The sequence below is a fragment of the Anabrus simplex genome, chromosome 6 (genome assembly GCF_040414725.1).
Source record: "Anabrus simplex isolate iqAnaSimp1 chromosome 6, ASM4041472v1, whole genome shotgun sequence".
In the NCBI taxonomy this organism is placed as follows: domain Eukaryota; kingdom Metazoa; phylum Arthropoda; class Insecta; order Orthoptera; family Tettigoniidae; genus Anabrus; species Anabrus simplex.
Genome location: NC_090270.1, coordinates 267,654,798 through 267,674,514, shown reverse-complemented (window position 1 = coordinate 267,674,514; position 19,717 = coordinate 267,654,798). Strand labels below are relative to the sequence as shown.

At 37.2% G+C, this 19,717-nt stretch overlaps 1 protein-coding gene across 1 annotated transcript in view; it reads right to left on the bottom strand.

The window, feature by feature from the left end:
• Nucleotides 1-1,773: 1,773 nt before the first annotated feature.
• The window catches only part of robl (roadblock), a 38,774-nt gene continuing 20,830 nt past the window's right edge, over nucleotides 1,774-19,717 (bottom strand). Inside the window, exon 4 of the mRNA XM_067150405.2 lies at nucleotides 1,774-2,146. Coding sequence (XP_067006506.1) covers nucleotides 2,103-2,146 — 44 coding nt within the window. The 3' untranslated portion in view covers nucleotides 1,774-2,102. The remainder of the gene's footprint in view (nucleotides 2,147-19,717) is intronic.

Sequence of the window (19,717 nt, the reverse complement as noted above, 5' to 3'; positions counted from 1 at the left end):
ATAGAATTAGTCCCTGTAACTTCAGGCCATAAGCCCATGTAGGATTTCAAGGGTATTTCATAAGGAGTGCAAGTGTTTCGCCTCGTAGCATTTTGTTCACGGCCGATTTCTTTTGTACACTAAGGCCATTTAGAATGGGCATTTATTGCCCCTGTTTAAAGTGTCATTAGTTATTGACAAGTATGTAATAGACTGTCAAGCTGAAATGACATTAAACACTGTTTTGAAGTTTATCTAGTGTTAAATTTGACAGAAACTTTGTGCCTTTGAGAGGCTGGACTGTAGTAACATTTTGGAATGTGAGTGAGTGGAGCAAATGTGCTCTTTGAAATAGTGTAACTTTAGAGCTACATACCTCATCTCTTGTAACTTATTGTTTTGAAAATGTTCTCTATTGTACCTAATTTTGGGACTTATAGCCCGCCCCTGTTATCTGAGCCAATGAGCTCTTTAACTGTTATTTGTTGTTGTCTATTCAGATTATCTTATCAAACTATAAACTAAAAAAAAAAAGGAAAGAAATAAAATTTCAAAATTTAGTCTTTTAAATTATGCTCTCATCTTTTCTCTGTCCACCATCCACACCAGCACCTTCTTACACTTCTGTAAATCATGGAATTTCCGTAACACACACCATGCAGCAATTCACTATTGTAAACTACCGTAGTTAAGAAAATCTGATATGGAAGTCTGATTCACATTCCTTTTCACGTTGACAGAGGAATGAACAAAGACGTAATTGCGTTGAGATTCACAGCTTCAGTAACGACAGTCCTTGGAGTGTACGGCAGAGTGTGAAAACAAGATAACAAAGGGGCTTATTTAGTTTTAAGAAGTTGTCTGATGCCTACAGTAGCCCCGTATAAATCCTGGTATGGCCACTACAATCTTCCTGGAATTCTCTCGCTGCCAAATTTCCAGAGCTGCTCAAGAAATGCACTCTAAAGATGTAAACACACTTGCTTGCTGTGCTTACACAATTGGAAAGTTCAACCTTTGCAAGGCAGTAACAGATGTTCCTAATTAGTTTTGTGCTTCGATTATCGTAGTACCGGGAGGAAAATGCATTGTAGGGGTCTGAAAAGACAATCGTAATGGAGAGATTTATAGTTACATTGAGAAGAATTTTACTTTGAATTAATGGAATTAATGGCAGGATAGGATAATTTATTGTTACAGAGGGGATTATTGTTGTATAGAGATTTCATTGTACAGTACTGGTGCAAGGACTGTATTGGAAATAACTTTATATGAATACTAATAATGATTATCATAATTATCTCAGATTCTTTTCTCTTAAATATTAAAGTCAGAGTATGCATAGCAAGTCCAGTTCCTTGGCTGAATGGTCAGCATCATAGTTTTCAGTTCGGAGGACCCCAGGTTCAATTCCCAGCCAAGTCAGGGATTTTAGCAACATTTGGTTAATTCCTCAGGCACTCGGGGACTGGGTATTTGTGTTCGTCTCAATACACATCTCTTCGTATACACTCAACACACCATCATCCATACAATAGTGAATACATCCCTCCTCACAGAGTTGGTGTCTCGAAATGCCACCTGCCATAACAAAGCCAAATCCACATGCACAAATAGATCTCAACCATGACACCTTTCAAATTAGAAAAGCAGAATAAAGTTCTATAAATACATTTGTAATGTATAAAATACTGACACACAGAAAAATGAGGGACTTCATGATCTCCATTTCCCAATATAGTAAAGAACACATGGTGACACAGTGTGAGGCGGGGGGCAAAAATAATAGAACTATTTACAAGTAAGACAAAACATGACCCACTTTATTTATAACTAAGTTAAATAACATCTGTCAATTCTTATTTACAATAACAAATATAAATAAGCTGTGACTTCATAATTAAGAATAAAAAGCTTCTTTATTTTAAATAAAAAGTTCTTGGAATACTGTTCTTGTGCAAACACTTCACTATGGAATACACAAGGCATCCCTGAGGCACAATTTGGAGTTAAGTTACTGTGCTTCATGCCATTCTGACTGCAAATGTAAAATTGAAAAAAAAAAAAAAAAGTTGCACTCAAAGGTATCAGCAAGAGTTCAAGTAAAATGGCTGATACAATGTTCAATCCGATGGATTCTGAACCACAATTAAAATGAACTCTTTATCTGAAACAAGAGAAAAAACATGAAGATTCACAAATACATTAAAACAATCCATTACAACTGACCTATATTTAGGGCTGTCACCCAGGTAGCAGATTCCCTATCAATTGTTTACCTAGCTCTATCTTAAATAATTTCAAAGAAGTTCAAAATTTATCAAACATCTCCCATGGTAAATTATTCCAATCTCTCATTCCCTCGATTCCCCTTCCTAATGAACTAAAAAAAATTGCCCAATTAGGCCTCTTGAATTCCAACTTTATCTTCATACTATGAATTTTTCTACTTTTAAAAACTCCACTCATGTCATTCCACGCCATCTCTCCAATGGCAGCCTGGGACATAGCGTGTAGTCGAGCAGCTCCTCTCCTTAATCCCAAATCTTCCCAGCCCAAAGATTGTAACATTTCTCTAAAACTACGTGTTTGTCTAAAATAACCCAGAACAAATTGTGCTGATTTCCTGCGGATCTTTTCCCGTTCACGAATCAAGTAATCCTGCTGCGGGTCCCATACATTGTAGCTAGAATCTAATTGGGGTCCTATCAGTACTTATACATTGTCTCCTTTATATCCTTAATACAACGCCTAAATACCCTCATACCCATATGAAGAGATGTGTAACCCTTATTTACAACTCTTTCCCTGGGTTTTGCATTTTCTCACCAGGCAAATGGTGGGGCTGTACCTTAATTAAGGCCATGACCGCTTCCTTTCCACTCCTAGGCCTTTCCTATATCGTCGCCATAAATCCTACCTGTGTCGGTGCGATATAAAGCAAATGGTAAAAAAATTGCATTTACAATCTCATTAATGTGATTACACCAATGAAGATCTTTCCTTATATTAACACAGGCACTTACAGTGATCCCCAAGAGGTATATTCACTCATCAACAGAGAAATTAAAACTGAAGGGACATTTCCTCTTGGTGAAACATAAAACCTGACTTTTTACTTTGTTTATCAGCATTTCATTGTTTGCTGCCTATCTCACAACTTTGTGTCTAGTCCAACAGCCGTTATTTTCATCAGTAGTCTCTCCTTATCTACCCTAGCAAAAGCTTTGCATAAGTCAACAGCGATACAGTCCATTTGATCTTCTGAATCTAAAATGTTTACTATGTCTTGCTGAAAACCTGCAAATTGAGCCTGACAGGAATAAACTTTCCTAAACTCAAACTCCCTTCTATCAAACCAGTTTGTAATTTCACCAATGTACTTAATACCAGATAAGTCAGTTGACATAGCAGTATGTAGACACTTGACTAACTAGGATAGTAGTTACTTGACTTGGCTAGACCAGTAGTTCCCATAATTCAGTTGAGATCTGAGTTTATAAGGTTAGATTGATGTTTATGTGTATGCTGTTGTTAGCCTCCATTTGCTGTTCATATTCGTTTGAGAGACAATAAATAGTAACTATCTACAGAGCAGCATGGTTTTGTATTGCAGATGTGGTGGAAACAATATTGTTGAGTTGTTCTGCAGAACATTTTCCTCAATCCGGTAAGCCAAAAACAATAACAGAAGAGAATTTAAATATCGTTGCACGATGCTTTATGCAGCCACTAAATCAATCAACATGAAAAGTGTCCTATGAAAATGGAATACTGCAAGCAAGCAAGCAAGCCTACAAAGTATGCAGAAAACGAAGTTGAGACTACACGAGTCTACTTTACTTGAAGTCGTAAAATGATCCTAATAGGCCTACAGAATTCTGTGAATGGCACGCAATATGACAAGAACTGATCCACAATTATACAAAACCAAGATGTTCTATGGAAATCAGGATCAATATGATTAGCAACAGAAACTTTCAGATCTTCTCGGATGATGCAGTAAGCAAAACCTACAAACTGAATGATGGACTTCCACAAGCATCTGTTCTGGCACCCTTACTTTTCAACCTCTATACTGCTGACTTACCAGCAACTAAATCCAGGAAATTTATTTACGCAGATGATATACTACTGGTTAGCCAAACACCAAGTTTTCCAGAAGCTGAACAAATTCTTACAGCAGATCTAGAAAAGCTAGATACATACTTCCAAAAGTGGTGTCTCCGTCCAAATCTCCAAAAGACTGTTGTATCTGTGTTTCATCTCAGAAATAAATTTGCCAACTACAAGCCTTCAATAACATTCAGAAATCAATCCTTACAACACTGTCCCTTCCCAAAATATTTAGGTGTCACATTAGACAGATCCCTAACATATAAACATCATATTAACAACACAGCCGCCAAGATTAAAAGTCAGAATAATATTCTTCAAAAATTAGCCGGCACATCTTGGGGCGCAAACAACCAAGTGTTGAGATCTACTGCTCTAGCTCTTTGCTATTCAGTTGCCGAATACTGCACTTCAACTTGGCTGAACAGTGCTCATACTGCGAAGATTGATGCTCAACTAAATCAAACAATGCGCATCATAACCGGTTGTATTCGCTCTACAAACGTGGCCTGGCTGCCTACACTCAGTAATATTCCTCCGCCTTGCTTAAGAAGGTCTGAAGCTCTTCTAAAACTGTGGAAGAAGACCAGCCAGGACTCCAATCTCCCCGTTCACCAGGATATTACTCAACCTGCCCCTCCTCGACTTAAGTCTAGATCTCCACCCTGGCGCACTGCACTTACACTGGAAGAATCTGGGTTCTCCATCACGAACGCCTGGTTACACCAATGGCAGCAATCTTCTTTTCCCAATCAACATCTTGTGACTCTACCTCATGTTCAACCTCCTGAATTCCATCTACCCAGACGTAAATGGAGGACTCTAAACAGGATAAGCGTCCATCAAGGAAGATGCGGCTATACGCTTTATAAACGGGGTTGGCAGAAGTCTTCTGGGTGTGATTGTGGAGCTACCTCACAGACCATCCACCATGTAATTGCCAAGTGTCCACGGAGAGCATTTCAAGGTCCTTTGGAGGACATTCATAACGCAACTGAGGAGGCCTTGAAATGGATCAATGGACTTGATTTGGAACTATAGGCTTCTGCTTGTATACAGTATATTGTGCATATATTGTATACTTATTTATATACTCTATCTGTGCACATCATACGATAAATAAATAAATAAATAAATAAATAAATAAATAAATAAATAAATAAATAAATAAATAAATAAATAAATAAATAATAGGATCAGAGAGAGCTGTTTCACAGAATTAAAATAAGATAAACAGCATACCTTGTTCATATCCTTAGACATGAAAGATCTGAGTTACTTCAGCTCGTCATGGAAGAGAAGATTGAGGGAAAGAGAGGAGAAGGCAAGAGAAGGTCTTCCAAGAAGAATTCTTTGGAGAACAGTACAGTACAGTACAGTGAATAGGCACAACTGCATTTACTGGGATATTGCTAATTCACATGTGATGATAGAGATAGGGACAAATGCTCCAAGTGTTACTGTTTAGGCAAGGATCTTTGCTGGTGGGATCATTAGACTACTTTTTTAATGGTACAGAGAATCCTGAAAGTTTCCTACAAATGCTTCACGAACTGATGATGGAACTACAAAACAGTTCACTTTTTTAATACAATACCTGAAGCCAATTTGAGAAAAGTTAATACTTACAAGTAATGAAAATCATTTTTTCCGTATTGAAAGAATCTTAATTTATAATAATATAAGAAATTTATTTTAACTCAACCTATTCAATACAGTACAAGATGCTAACATATTAGTTAAACATCGTTAAAAATCGTTGAGACCTGTTTTGCCCCTGCTGTGGGGCATCATCAGTCATATCAAATACCTCAAAATTCTACCAGACGTCTGGTTGGAAATTATAAAAATATGTTACCTGAGTGAATACATTTAAAAACATTTACAAGATCTTATCATTAACAAAATATCAAAATTAATTAAAAAATGTTACACTAGTGAACACGTTGGTGAATTTTCACTCAAAACAAGGCCGTCCTATGTACAGTATTGACAATAATGGTAGTAAAATAAGGTGGAAAAAACATTCCAAATTTGTATTAATATCCATGAAATTTTTTTTTTTATACTCCGGACCTCAATATTATGGTCCTAGTGCAGTCTAATCAGAAATGGCTTCAAGATGTGAAATTTTGTATGTGATTTATGATCAGCTCATGTAAAGATGTTGCATTATGTCGTAATTCAACTTGGATGTTTATGGTGACTAATTATATTTTAGACTCAAACAAAATAGTTCGTCGAAGTATCCATGGGCTAATCACTTCCGTTGGACACTCTATGAAGACGGAGTGCCTAGTGCATGTAAACAACAGTTGATATTTGATTCAAAACAAACCATGTTGAAAACAGTAAAAATAATGGCTTGAATGAGAGCGGTTGAAATGTTGTTAAATCTTCCCAATTGACTAGTGTTTTTAAGTTTCTCCATGTGTTTATGTTGTTGAAGTATGGGGTTTCAGGTTTATTGGTTGAAGGCGACAGTCAAAACGTTGTCCGATGTAATTAATGTTGAGCTGTCTTACGTATGTGAAAATCTGAAATGAAGGATAAGTCCTTAATTAGTTGAGTGAAATGACGGGAAAAGAGAAAGAATGAATGCGTTGGAGAATGGAGACTGTGAAGTTGAAGTTTACCTTAAGTATTGTTGGGCTGTTACCTTATTGCTAAGAGGTTTTTGAAACACTGGCTGTCACTAATGTCTTGCTCCTCGTATTGTACGTGTGACGTCTTGGTGGAGGGGAGTGGGCCTGAGAAGGCGGGGCTATGGGCCTGTGATTGGCACATGGGAAGGAGTTGTGTGTATTGTGGGAGAACAGGGGCGTGATAAGTTGAACGGCTTAGTGGGGGTGCTTGAAGAGGTTGTTTTGAGGACGTCAACTAATCTTTTGTCTTTTAGATTTAACTTGTTGAATGAAATGATTAAATGTTCATAAAGAGGGCTTCGGTTGTCTATTGGATCATTTAAGTTTTTATTACTATTGTATTTTTAGTCCAAGAAAATGTACAAATTTTCGAACTCGGTCATGAGCCTGCCTTTATCTATTCTTTTTAAAATTTGGAGATCTTGTTCGATTGTGGTGAAACTGTGTCCTGTGTCCTTCATATGGATGCTCATGCTGGGTATAGTGCGCATTGGTATCACCTAAATATCACTATAAAATTTGTCACAAATGGAACATAATAATTACTTTTACACATATCAAGTGAAAAATCCCTGGCAAATTAAGAAATGTATGTTTTTTTGGAGAATATTAATACGTACTTTACTACTTTACAAATACATTTGGTGTTGCGCTCACAGTGACACACGTATGTCTTTTGTCTTACACTTTGAACAATTTCGTGTGTGATATCTGTGTTCACTGAAGTTCTTTGCTTTCGTTTCATTCTTCACTTGTCAATGACATCATTTCATGAATTGTATCGCGATATGCAATATTTAATAGGCGACAAAATGATATGGCCAATGTACATAAGAAAAATTCAGTGGACTAGTGATTTCGTTCGAACAGAAATAAAAATATTTATTGGTCCAGGGATCATGCTATTTTTCTTTTGACCTCCATTTTGCTGTTTGTACTGGCCAAAGATAATGAGAATCTACAGACATAGCACTCCCATTCCACGGTGCTAGCCCTGGACCTGAAGAAAGTAACAAAAGACGGCACCAGCAGCGAAGTACGACATAAACCAGTCCTGTCTACAAGCCTTAAATATGTTTTCATATTTCTCAAATAACGACGGTATTTCTTAATTTGCCAGGGATTTTTCACTTGATATGTGTAAAAGCAATTATTATGTTCCATTTGTGACAAATTTTATAGTGATATTTGGGTGATACCTTTGCGCATCATACCCGCTCATGCTGAGTGTTTGTTGTGTTTCTGGGCATTAAAATGTTCTGCATATCTGGTTGTGAAGCTTCCTCCGGTTTGACCAATGTACGAACTATTGCACTCAGCGCATTTCAGTCTGTAAATGCCAGAACCTGAAAATTTATTGTTGTCCGAGTTTATCTTGTGGTTGAAGAATAACTTTTTATTTTAATTTTGGGTCTTAAAGGCTATCTTAATATCATGTTTCCTTAAAGGGGTAGCGATTTGATGTATGATGGGATTAGTATAGGTAAAGGTTGCGTACTTTGATTTGTTTTTTTTTTTTTCATTGGGGAGAGGTTAAATTTCAATTTATTGATTATTTTATGTATGATTGAGGGATTGTATCTGTTGAAAATAGCTATTTCTTTTATGGTATTTATTTCTTTTTTCAAGTTGGCGGTTGACATGGGAATTTTTAGCGCTCTGTACACTAAGCTGTAAAATGAGGCTTGTTCATGTGATTGTGGGTGAAGAGAATTTTGTTTTATGATTGTAGGAGTGAACAAAGATTTTCTGTAAATTTGGAAATCGAAATTGTTTAAGGTCCTGGTAATTGTAATGACGAGAAAATTGATTAAATTATTGTCTTTGTCCTCTTTGGTGAACTTGATGCAGTTGTCTAGGCTATTTAAGTAGGTTAGTATGTCTTCACTATTGTTGCAATTTTTATCTATTATTGCTAATGTGTCATCGACATAGCGTAGCCAAAGACACAATCCGTTAATGCTATTTGTTATTTTAATATTTTGGAGATTATCCATGTAAATTCTGGCGAGTATTCCCAAGATGGGATCTCCCATGGCTTGACCTCCTTGTTTGTATATCTTGTTGTTGAAAGTGAAATAATTATTATGAAAAACGAAATTTAGCAATTTTAAGCATTCTTCTATTTCTATAAAACTGAAGGTGCTGTGTTTGGTAAGATTATTTCGTATGATTTCTATAGTTTCCTTAGCGGGGATGTTCGAATACATGTTGGTAATGTCGAAAGAACACATTATGTGGTTAGGTTGTAAATTAAATTTATTTAAGGTTTCGCATAGTTCTATTGAGTATTTTTTTATAGGGTGTCTGTTGTGGAATGTAAAATGTTTCTTGGGAAATTTCTGGAGGAATTGTGAAGTTTTGTACGTCGGGCTATTTAGGCTATTTATGATGGGACAAATGGGAACGTCCTTTTTATGTATTTTTGGCGATGATCTGACGGTGGGTAATTTGGGATTCATGTTGATGAGTTTTTTATATTCATGTTCGTTAAATAAGAAAGGTGAGTTTTTTAGGAGTGTTTTTAGACTACGTTGAGTTTTTACGGTAGGATGTTTAGAGATTATCAAGTAAGAATTGTCGGAAAAGAAATCCTCCGTTTTTTGAATGTAGTCATGTTTATTCATTAGGACTACGGCATTGCCTTTGTCGGCTTTCGTTACTATAACATTATTGGTGTCCACCTTTTTTCTTAATTCATGGGTTTGCTTTAGTGAGGTGAAATTATTGATGTTAGAAACTTCTTTTACAAGAGTGGGTAATTTCCTTTTTATCTCATATCTCACGTCATTCGGTTTGTCAAAGGGAATTTGTTTGTTTATGTTTGATTCGACTTCCGCTATTGTGGTAATTATGTTCTCAGCTTTACGTGGACTAGGCCAATTATATATTAGGCCTTGGTCAAACAAATGTATTTCATTGTCCAAAAATGTGGTGTTGGATAAGTTGATCGTGGTTGGAGTGTTGTTCCATGAGGAGATGGGAGTTTCTCTGTTTCTGTTTGGGTTTAATGATTTAGCTTTCTCTTCCATTAGGCATGTTAACTTGTGGTTTAAGGTTTTTTGCTTTTTGTCCAATATGTTCTGTAACTTGTGTGCGATGTGTCTTTGGTATGAATTCCATCAAGAGGTGATAATGATTGAGCAGTGGTCAAATGTTCCGGTAAAGTTGCAGGTTTAATAGGGATTTCTTTCTATACATTAATTTTATTTCATTTCTGAGCCAGATTGGTGTTGACTGTTTTGGATGTCTTCAGATTTATGTTTTGGAATGTTTTTCCTTTGGGTTGATTTTAAAAACTTTGGTACCAGACCTAGTCTTAAACATTCCTTTAAGAATAGAATATCTTTTGAAATTTTACTGATTTTGATTTTGAGGTTTTGATACCTATTTTTGGTTTTGTTAGCCTGGTTGGCCTTATCATTACAAGTAATGAAAATCATTTTTTCCGTATTGAAAGAATCTTAATTTATAATAATATAAGAAATTTATTTTAACTCAACCTATTCAATACAGTACAAGATGTTAACATATTAGTTAAACATCGTTAAAAATCGTTGAGACATGTTTCGCCCCTTCTGTGGAGCATCAGTCATATCAAATACCTCAAAATTCTACCAAATGTCTGGTTGGAAATTATAAAAATATGTTACCTGAGTGAATACTTTCTTATATTTCTTTAAGACTCAAAATTAAAATCAAAAGTTATTTTCCAACCACAACAAGATAAACTCGGACAACAATAAATTTTCGGGTTCCGGCATTTTCATTCTTTCTCTTTTCCCGTCATTTCACTCAACTAATTAAGGACTTATCCTTCATTTCAGATTTTCACATACGTAAGACAGCTCAACATTAATTCCATTGGACAACGTTTTGACTGTCGCCTTCAACCAATAAAACTGAAACCCCATACTTCGACAACATAAACACATGGAGAAACTTAAAAACACTAGTCAACTGGGAAGATTTAACAACATTTCAACCGCCCTCATTCAAGCCATTATTTTTACTGTTTTCAACATGGTTCGTTTTGAATCAAATATCAACTGTTGTTTACATGCACTAGGCACTCCGTCTTCATAGAGAGTGTCCAACGGAGGTGATTAGCCCATGGATACTTCGACGAACTATTTTGTTTGAATCTAAAATATAATTAGTCAACATAAACATCCAAGTTGAATTACGATGTAATGCAACATTTTTACATGAGCTGATCATAAATCACGTACAAAATTTCACATCTTGAAGCCGTTTCTGATTAGACTGCACCAGGACCGTAATAGTGAGGTCCGGAGTAAAAAATTTTTTTTTTTTCCATGGAAATTAATACAAATTTGGAATGTTTTTTCCACCTTATTTTACAATGTAAAATACGCGTACAGTAAATTGCAATTATATGTATTCTGCATTCATTCTCAACATTTGTACATAAATTTTAAACTGTATTCGAACTTAGCACCAAATAAGACTTTAACCACCATTATTGTCAATACTGTACATAGGACGGCCTTGTTTTGAGTGAAAATTCACCAACGTGTTCACTAGTGTAACAATTTTTAATTAATTTTGATATTTTGTTAATTATAAGATCTTGTAAATGTTTTTTTAATGTATTCACTCAGGTAACATATTTTAATAATTTCCAACCAGACGTCTGGTAGAATTTTGAGGTATTTGATATGACTGATGATGCCCCACAGAAAGGGCGAAACATGTCTCAACAATTTTTAACAATGTTTAACTAATATGTTAACATCTTGTACTGTATTGAATAGGTTGATTTAAAGTAAATTTCTTATATTATTATAAATTAAAAGTTAATACACCAAAAGGATGGGGCATTCAGTCAATATGGACTGATTGTGAGACATTTCAATGTAATGTTTACTGAATGAATTTGCTGATGGGGCCATACTGAATTGTCTACACATTCTCCTGATCTTAGCCCGATGGACTTCTTTGCCTGTGGTGTACTAAAAAATGGAGTGTACTCATGAAGATTCATGATGTGGAACAATTAAACGAGTGCATTTAATGTGAATCTGTGCACACACAGTTCCTGAATATTTCAGACCTAATTTGTGCTTCAGTGTTTTGAAGATGGCAAATTGGCATAGACAAGGATGGGGACCACTTTGAGTATTTTTTGTAGATCATGAGAACTATACTAAAACTATCTGTATGTGTTATCTGTATCCCTACCTGAAAAGTGCTGTTTGCAATTTTGCCAACTGACTTATGGGTTACCTTGTAAAATCAGAGGAATGTTTTCCCAGAGCTTACATACAAAACATGTCGAGCTGACAGGCCTCTTATTATCTGATTTATGCTTATCACCCTTTCCTTTGTACACTAGAGCTACTATAGCAACTCTTCATTCATTTGGTATAGCTCCTTGATGCAAATAGTAATCGAGTAAGTACTACTAAATCCCTATCACTATAACTTACCAATTCCACTGCTTTGCTAGCTTTAAACTTTGTATCTTTTTCAAAATATCTTCATTATCATAGGTAAATTTTAATACTTCACTATAGTACAAATACTTTGTAAACGCCTCTCTGAGCGACTGGCAGGGGGCGTGGTCATGCAAGATGGTGGGCGGTCTGCTTAGCATGCTCTCTCTTTTCTTGGTTTGCTCTCTCTTAACTTGCTTGTTTACATTTGTTCAGACATTGAGTACACATCTCGTAAGCAACGATTCAGCTGATGTTCACTTTGGTCCTCTTACACGTAATAATTATCTCATGGTATGCAGGCAGGATATTTCAATCTGCAAAGACGCACATACTGGGTAAGTCCTGCCCGACCAGTTTACCGGTGCAAAACACCACTTACACATAGGTCTACTTCCCCTTGAATGGGATAAGAAAACTGTCATGTCTATTTGTAGCTTAAAGAAACTAATAATATAATGTTGGCAGAAAGTTATATTAAATGTTAATGCAAAACATAAATCTTAGTACTGCAGGTCAATCATGTGGGAACGTAGAATCAGAGTCACTTAGCTTTTATAATGGGTGATTTGCATCACTTAACAAAATATTCAGTTATAAGACTACACTAGGGTACTTACACTAAATTGCTATAGGCCAAATATAGTTACTAATAATAAAATAACCTGACTCTCTAAGGGGGCCAACGGCTTCGGGCGAATGAGCCCCTTTAGGTGGGGGTGATGGTCTCCACAGTGGAGGAAATGCCACTGGAATCCAATATGCAGCATCTGTTCTCCAGGTTAGGGGCGGCTACACAAGGCGTCTGTACTCCAGAGGAGCGGCCTCATTATCACCTCACTGGATCACATCCAGAGTTGTAATTCGAGACCTAATCCCACACAGGTGGCACCTTGACAGTTCAATTCCACCGGCTGAACCAAGAGTTCCGAGAAGGCAGCATTCGGATATGGTGGGCTGCCACTTAAAAGATACCGTGAAGTCGGAGGCACGGAAATACCCCAGTACCACGTTCATGAATGAGACAAAATCAAGGATCAAACCAAAGCAGTTAATATACTTCTCTACACACAATATAAACTCTCTCATGTAAACCGGTAAACTAAAAGTGATCACCGACATAATGGACCAACACAAAATCCTTATCATGGGATTCCAGGAAATTAGAAACACTAACCAGGAAGCCTTGGTATCTCAAGGGTACAGACTTTATATAGGTATACCTGGGAAGAGAGTGGTAAAGAATGTCCCACAATTTGGATTTTTGGTAAGCCTTAAAATAATAAACTCAGTTCAAGAATTCAAATCAGTCTCTACGACTCTCAACGCTCACCTTAAAGGCATCTAATAAAATCTATACTATAAAAAAAAAAAAACTATACTATAAAAAAATGCCCATGCTCCCACTAATGATAAAAACAACTCCTCAAAAGACCATGAGGAAACAGAAGAATCTTGGGACCTATTGGACCAGACCATAGATAACATCCCCAAACAGCATGTAAAATTATTAATAGGCAACTTCAACACTCAACTAGGCAGAGAAAGAAAATATCGTGACATCATCGGAAAATGGCCAGCACACAAGAAAACAAATAAAAATGGAGAGAGACTAGTTGACCTGTGTAGAAACCATAACTTAATCTCAAAATCTAAGTTTTAAGAGAAAACCTCAAAAACTCAAAACATGGAAACACCCTGACTACACTAAAGGAGAATGACAACTGGATCACATCTGCATGGACAAATACCACCACAAAGAGATCTATAATGTCAAAGTCCTCCGAGGAATAGACCCAGGTTCAGATCACTACGTAGTTAAAATTAAACTCACTCCCCAGAGGAGACAACAAAAGCAAGCCCCTAAAACTAAAAGAAAAATAGATCCTACCCACCTAATCAACAATGAAAATTACCAAAAAGCAACTGAAAAAGAAAAATCACAGATAAACTTGAAGACTTAGTACACAACCTTAAACAAATTGCAGAAGACCTGGCTCCGATTAAACCACATAAAAAACACCAATGGTAGTACAGTGAATGCGATGAAACAGTGGAGAAAAGACATCAGCCATGGCTATTACATCAGTCCCAAAAATCAGAAATATCCCATCAAAATCTAGTAAAACAAAGAAAATAAACTACCCAAGTCTTAAGAAGAATAAAAAGACAGCTTCATAAGGACACACTGCAACTAACAAAACGTTCAGAAGACAGTTCCAAAAATATGAACCCCCGACCCTACTGATGAAGGATGAAAATGGTAAGCTAGCTCATAACAATGAAGGCAATGCAGAAATTCTGGCTAAATATTTCAACAAGCCTCTAAATTGTGAGGAACCTATAGAACTCCTTCATTTGGACACCAACATCCCAATAAAAACACCACCAGAGAACTCCAATCCCCCCAAAACAAAGGAAGTCTATCAAGCACTGAATACATTAGAAAACTACAAAGCGCCAGGAGAAGATCAGACCTATGTGGAAATCTGGAAATATGCATGAAGACCAGAAAAAGTTGCCCTCCATCAACAACTTGTCTATATTTGGATTAAAGAAAAACTACCAGAACACTGGACAACAGCTCTCATTCACCCACTGCACAAGAAAGGAGACTACAAAACTGACCCTAATAACTACAGGGGAATCTCGGTCCTAGACATAACATACAAAATCTTTTCAATAATCATCCTTAATAGGATAAGTGTACAACTTGAGAAAGAACTAGGAGAATATCAAGGAGGTTTCAGACCCTGGAGGAGCTGTCCTGATCAGATCATGAGTCTTAAGTTGATAATGGACTATAAAAGGAGAAGAAACAGAGATATGGTGATAACATTTGGAGATTTCAAGAAAGTTTACGGCTGCAACCATAGAGAATCTCTGTTTAAAATTTTAAGACACCTTGGACTACACCCCAAATTAAAAATCACGATAAAATTAACACCAAATCGAAAGTGTGAAGTTTAGGGGTGAAACATCAGAGTTATTTGAAATTAAAACTGGACTATGCCAGGGAGATGGGGTCTCACCTCTATTATTTAATTGTGCTCTAGAAATGGTTGTGAGGGAATGGTTTAGGAAATGTCCCCCAAAAATAAAGACTGGCCAAAAAAATCAAAACAAATTGCCTGGGTTTTGCTGACGATTTAGCATTACTAGCAGTGGACATAAAAGAAGCAAAATCCCAGATATCAGAACTTCAAAACATTGCAAATAAAATTGGCCTCAAAACATCATTAGAAAAAACAGAAATTATGCCCCAAAAACCAACACAACTAAAAGAAGTTACCATAAATGGTAATAAAATCAAAATAGTAACTCAATTTAAATATCATGGAGAAGTAATAACACATAACCTAAATGAAAAAATCTCAATCCAAACAAGAACAAGTAGATTATAGCTAAAGCCCAAAAATAAACACGGGATATCTACAAAAAGAGTAGCCTCCGTGGCTCAGGCGGCAGCGCGTTGGCCTCTCACCGCTGGGTTCCGTGGTTCAAATCCCGGTCACTCCATGCGAGATTTGTGCTGGACAAAGCAGAGGTGGGACAGGTTTTCCTCTGGGTACTCCAGTTTTCCCTGTCATCTTTCATTCCAGGAACACTCTCCAGTATCATTTCACTTGTCAATCATTAATCATTGCCCCAGAGGAGTACGACAGGCCTCGGCAGCCAACACAATTCCTATCCTCGATGCAAGTTGGGGGCTTCAATTCATTCCATCCCTGACCCGGTCACTGACTGGAAAACAGGTTGTAGATTTTCATCTACAAAAAGAAATGTCTATCAATAAGTGCAAAAATAAAACGCTACAACAGTTATAAAATCGGAAGCTACATGTGCAGCAGAAACACTTTTTTGCCTGAATAAATAATCAAAGACTAACAGACTTCAGAAAATTGGAAGGAGGATTGGAAGAACCTGCATCAACAAACAATACCAGAAGGATGGACAGTGGCGGATAATACCTAACTCGTGTACAAAGAGCTAGAACCCATTACAGATACTATGCGTAAGAGGAGACTGGGATTCTTTGGACATATCATGAGGATGCAGGATTCAAGACTTCTGAAACAACTAGTACAACACAACCTCGTCTCAAAAAATACCACAACAGGATGTAAATGGATCAGAGAAGTAAGAGAGGATCTGAAGGAAATAGGCCTTATAACAGAAGACACCACAAATAAGATCAAATTGAATACAAAACTCAACAATACACAAAAAAACCCAACAACACGCATATTTTCAACCAAAGAAAGGGCACGAAGATCGAAGCGTCAGATGAAGTACTGGGAGGACCGCAAAATCCAAACAATCCCTCCAAAGATACCTGAACAATGGACTGACTAATGTGATCCTATGCGGTCATAAAAGAAGGAACAACAACAATAAACGCGAACAACTGTTTAGACTGATATTATACAGACAGAACAAAACAAAAATAGAATTATGAAGTCTACACCTCACTGTGATAAGTTAGCACGTTTATAAATATGGTCACAGCTAACGGGATATACTTATCTAACTAACCTAACCCCATGGCACTACAGCCCTTGAAGGGCCTTGGTCTACCAAGCTACCGCTGCTCAGCCCGAAGGCCTGTAGATTACGAGGTGTTGTGTGATCAGCACGACGAATCATCTTGGCCGCTATTCTTGGCTTTCTAGACCGGGATATACTTATCAGTTTCATGAATAAATTCAATGAAAGAAAAAAACTATTTTCTTTGATGCACAGCTGTCCTACTTGGTATCATTTCTATGACCACTTTAATAAAAAAAGTCTATATCACTCGTCACTGCAACTAATAACCTCATGATATTTTTTGTAATCAGGTAATTATAGCTTTGCGAACAGTCAATGAGCAAATTAGAACTCTCTGTATAAACTTATGTTAGCAAGTGCACGGTAGAAAAATATAAATGCGTAAACAGCTCGATTAACACAGACCACAGATGACACAGACGTAAGGAAAATATCAAGTCATCAAGGATACTTGGGAAAGTCCTTTGGAAAAGTAGCAGAGGGTGGAAGGCACAATACCCATTAGACTAGAATTATTCGCAATTCATTTTGCCATTGGTAAAAAAATACCACGCCTTGCTTGAAAAAGATATTACCTTCCCTGCTTTTTAAAAAAAGAAATGAAAGCACATATGTTGTTGCAGTTTCATGATGGGGGTTTGGGTCTTCCAAATCAACTCCCCTGTGTATTCACTAACAAGGAAACATCAGCAATGGTTAAGTCGCCGATCGCGATGAAACTTGGAAAACACATTGAGGTACTCGTAAAAATTATGGCAGCATCAATTTTGGGTGCCGACATTCATTAGGGCGTTAATTAAGGGGCCTAAAAGTTGCGACATTTCATGTTCCGCGGGAACAGCGATGAATACCTGCTGGCCAATGCTTAGCCGGCACACTGTCTGCTTTGTGCCACACCTCTGCACCTCCTCCCCTTCTTCTGGTTTGCCACTGCACGTTTCACTTCTCCCCGCGCCTGCCTGTTTGCTTAGCTGTCGAAGAGAACCGGTGCTACACTTTGCGTACTCTATCAGCCTTCCTCATACCTCTGCTATGTAATTTCCACATTGTATTAGTCAGTTTACATTTTCTGAAATGTTTATGAAAACGTTTGCACCGGGTGAGTTGGCCGTGCGGTTAGAAGCGCGCGGCTGTGAGCTTGCATCCAGGAAATAGTGGGTTCGAATCCCACTGTTGGCAGCCCTGAAGATGGTTTTCTGTAGTTTCCTATTTTCACACCAGGCAAATGCTGGAGTTGTACATTAATTAAGGATATGGCCACTTCCTTCCAATTTCTAGGCCTTTCCTATACCATCGTCGCCATAAGACCTATCTTTGTCGGTGCGACGTAAAGCAATTAGAAAAAAAAAAAAAGTATGGTGCCTGTTGTTAGTTGTGTTTTGTTTCGTTTTTTTTCACTATTTTTTAATGCTTTGAATAGACCAAAGATTGTTTTTATTTACTATCAGTTACTGATGGGGAGTTTGCCCGATGTAATGTATACGGAGTCATTTATTGTGTTGCCTTGTAATTGTTTGTTGTCGTACCAGTCTGTACAATAGCCATTTCACTTTTTGCGTATGTAACTGCCATTATACCCAGAAGACTGCAGTGTGATACTTTAATACCGGTTCTTGTCGAATACACAGATCTTCGTCAGCTATAACGCAAAAGTACTGGTAAAGTAAGACTACAGGTCTACCTGTGATTACTACATATCTACTGCATATATAAATGCACATCTTTTTTATTTTTCAAGGGTTTTCTTATTACGTCAAATTTTACTGCATTCCATGACGTACTCATATCGAAGTTACCTATGCATTAAATTGATTTATATTTGACAACTATTGTTGCAATTGAAATGTGTTGTGTCAGTCACTGCAAAACATGAATAAATCGTTCAGTACAAGCACAAATAAAAAACATTCTACCTATAGGCTATACCTTATACCAGTATACAATATGGAAAATACCAGTAGTTTCAAAGTCCGAGTTTATAATTGTTGTTGTCGTCGTCGTCCGCAATGTCGTTTCGTTATGACACAACTGGCAGCGTACAGAAAATGGATGGGGGTAAGGGGACATAAAAAGATCTGGACCTGTAACCAGGTTTTGATATCCCGAGGTACCGAATCTCATTACATTCATCGAGATCTTCTACCTGGGCACGTAATTCCTTTAAATAAAAAGGTATTTAACATTGTTTAAAGGTAGGAGATTTATTTAGTGGTGGGTGATTTAATTTAATTCCATATGTATGTCCACTCTAAAGGACACTACTGACAGCTTTAAGGCATTTTAGAAGTAAATAATAATTTAAACATAGGTAGGACACGGTTCCTCGTCCCATGTTTGACTACACCTGGTGGTACTTAACTCGGAGTTGTACCCATGAATGTGACAACTCACCGGAATTAGCAGGAATGAAAATGTAACATTTGAATAAAATATGGCTATGTTAGTTTAGGTTATTTATTATCATTATGTGCGAAACGGAACGTTATTTAAAGGATTTCAATAATTATAGTACGAAAAGAAGCAAAGTAGGGAGCCGGTCCCGTTCAACAGCTAAGCAGCCGGCAAGCGCAAGGCAGAAGAGAAACGTGCAGTGGCGAACCAGTTGGAGCGGGGAGGGGAGGAGGTGCAGAGGTGTGTCTCCAGGCATGCAGTGTGCCGGCTTAGCATTGGCCAGCAGCTAATTCATCGCTGATCGCATGGAACTTGAAATGTCACAACTTTTAGGCCCCTTAGTTAATGCCCTAATGAATGCTGGCACCCAAATTGATGCCGACATCCTTTTTACGTGTACCTCAATGTGTTTTCCAAGTTTCACAGCGATCGGCGACTTAACCATTGCCGATGTTCCCTTGTAAGTGTGAATATTGTCTAATAACCTGTGTAAATGTGGTGACTGTACTAATATACTGTACTAATTCCACCGTTGTCCGGTCCCAAGCCCGGAAAGAGAAAGGAGGAGGGTTAGCT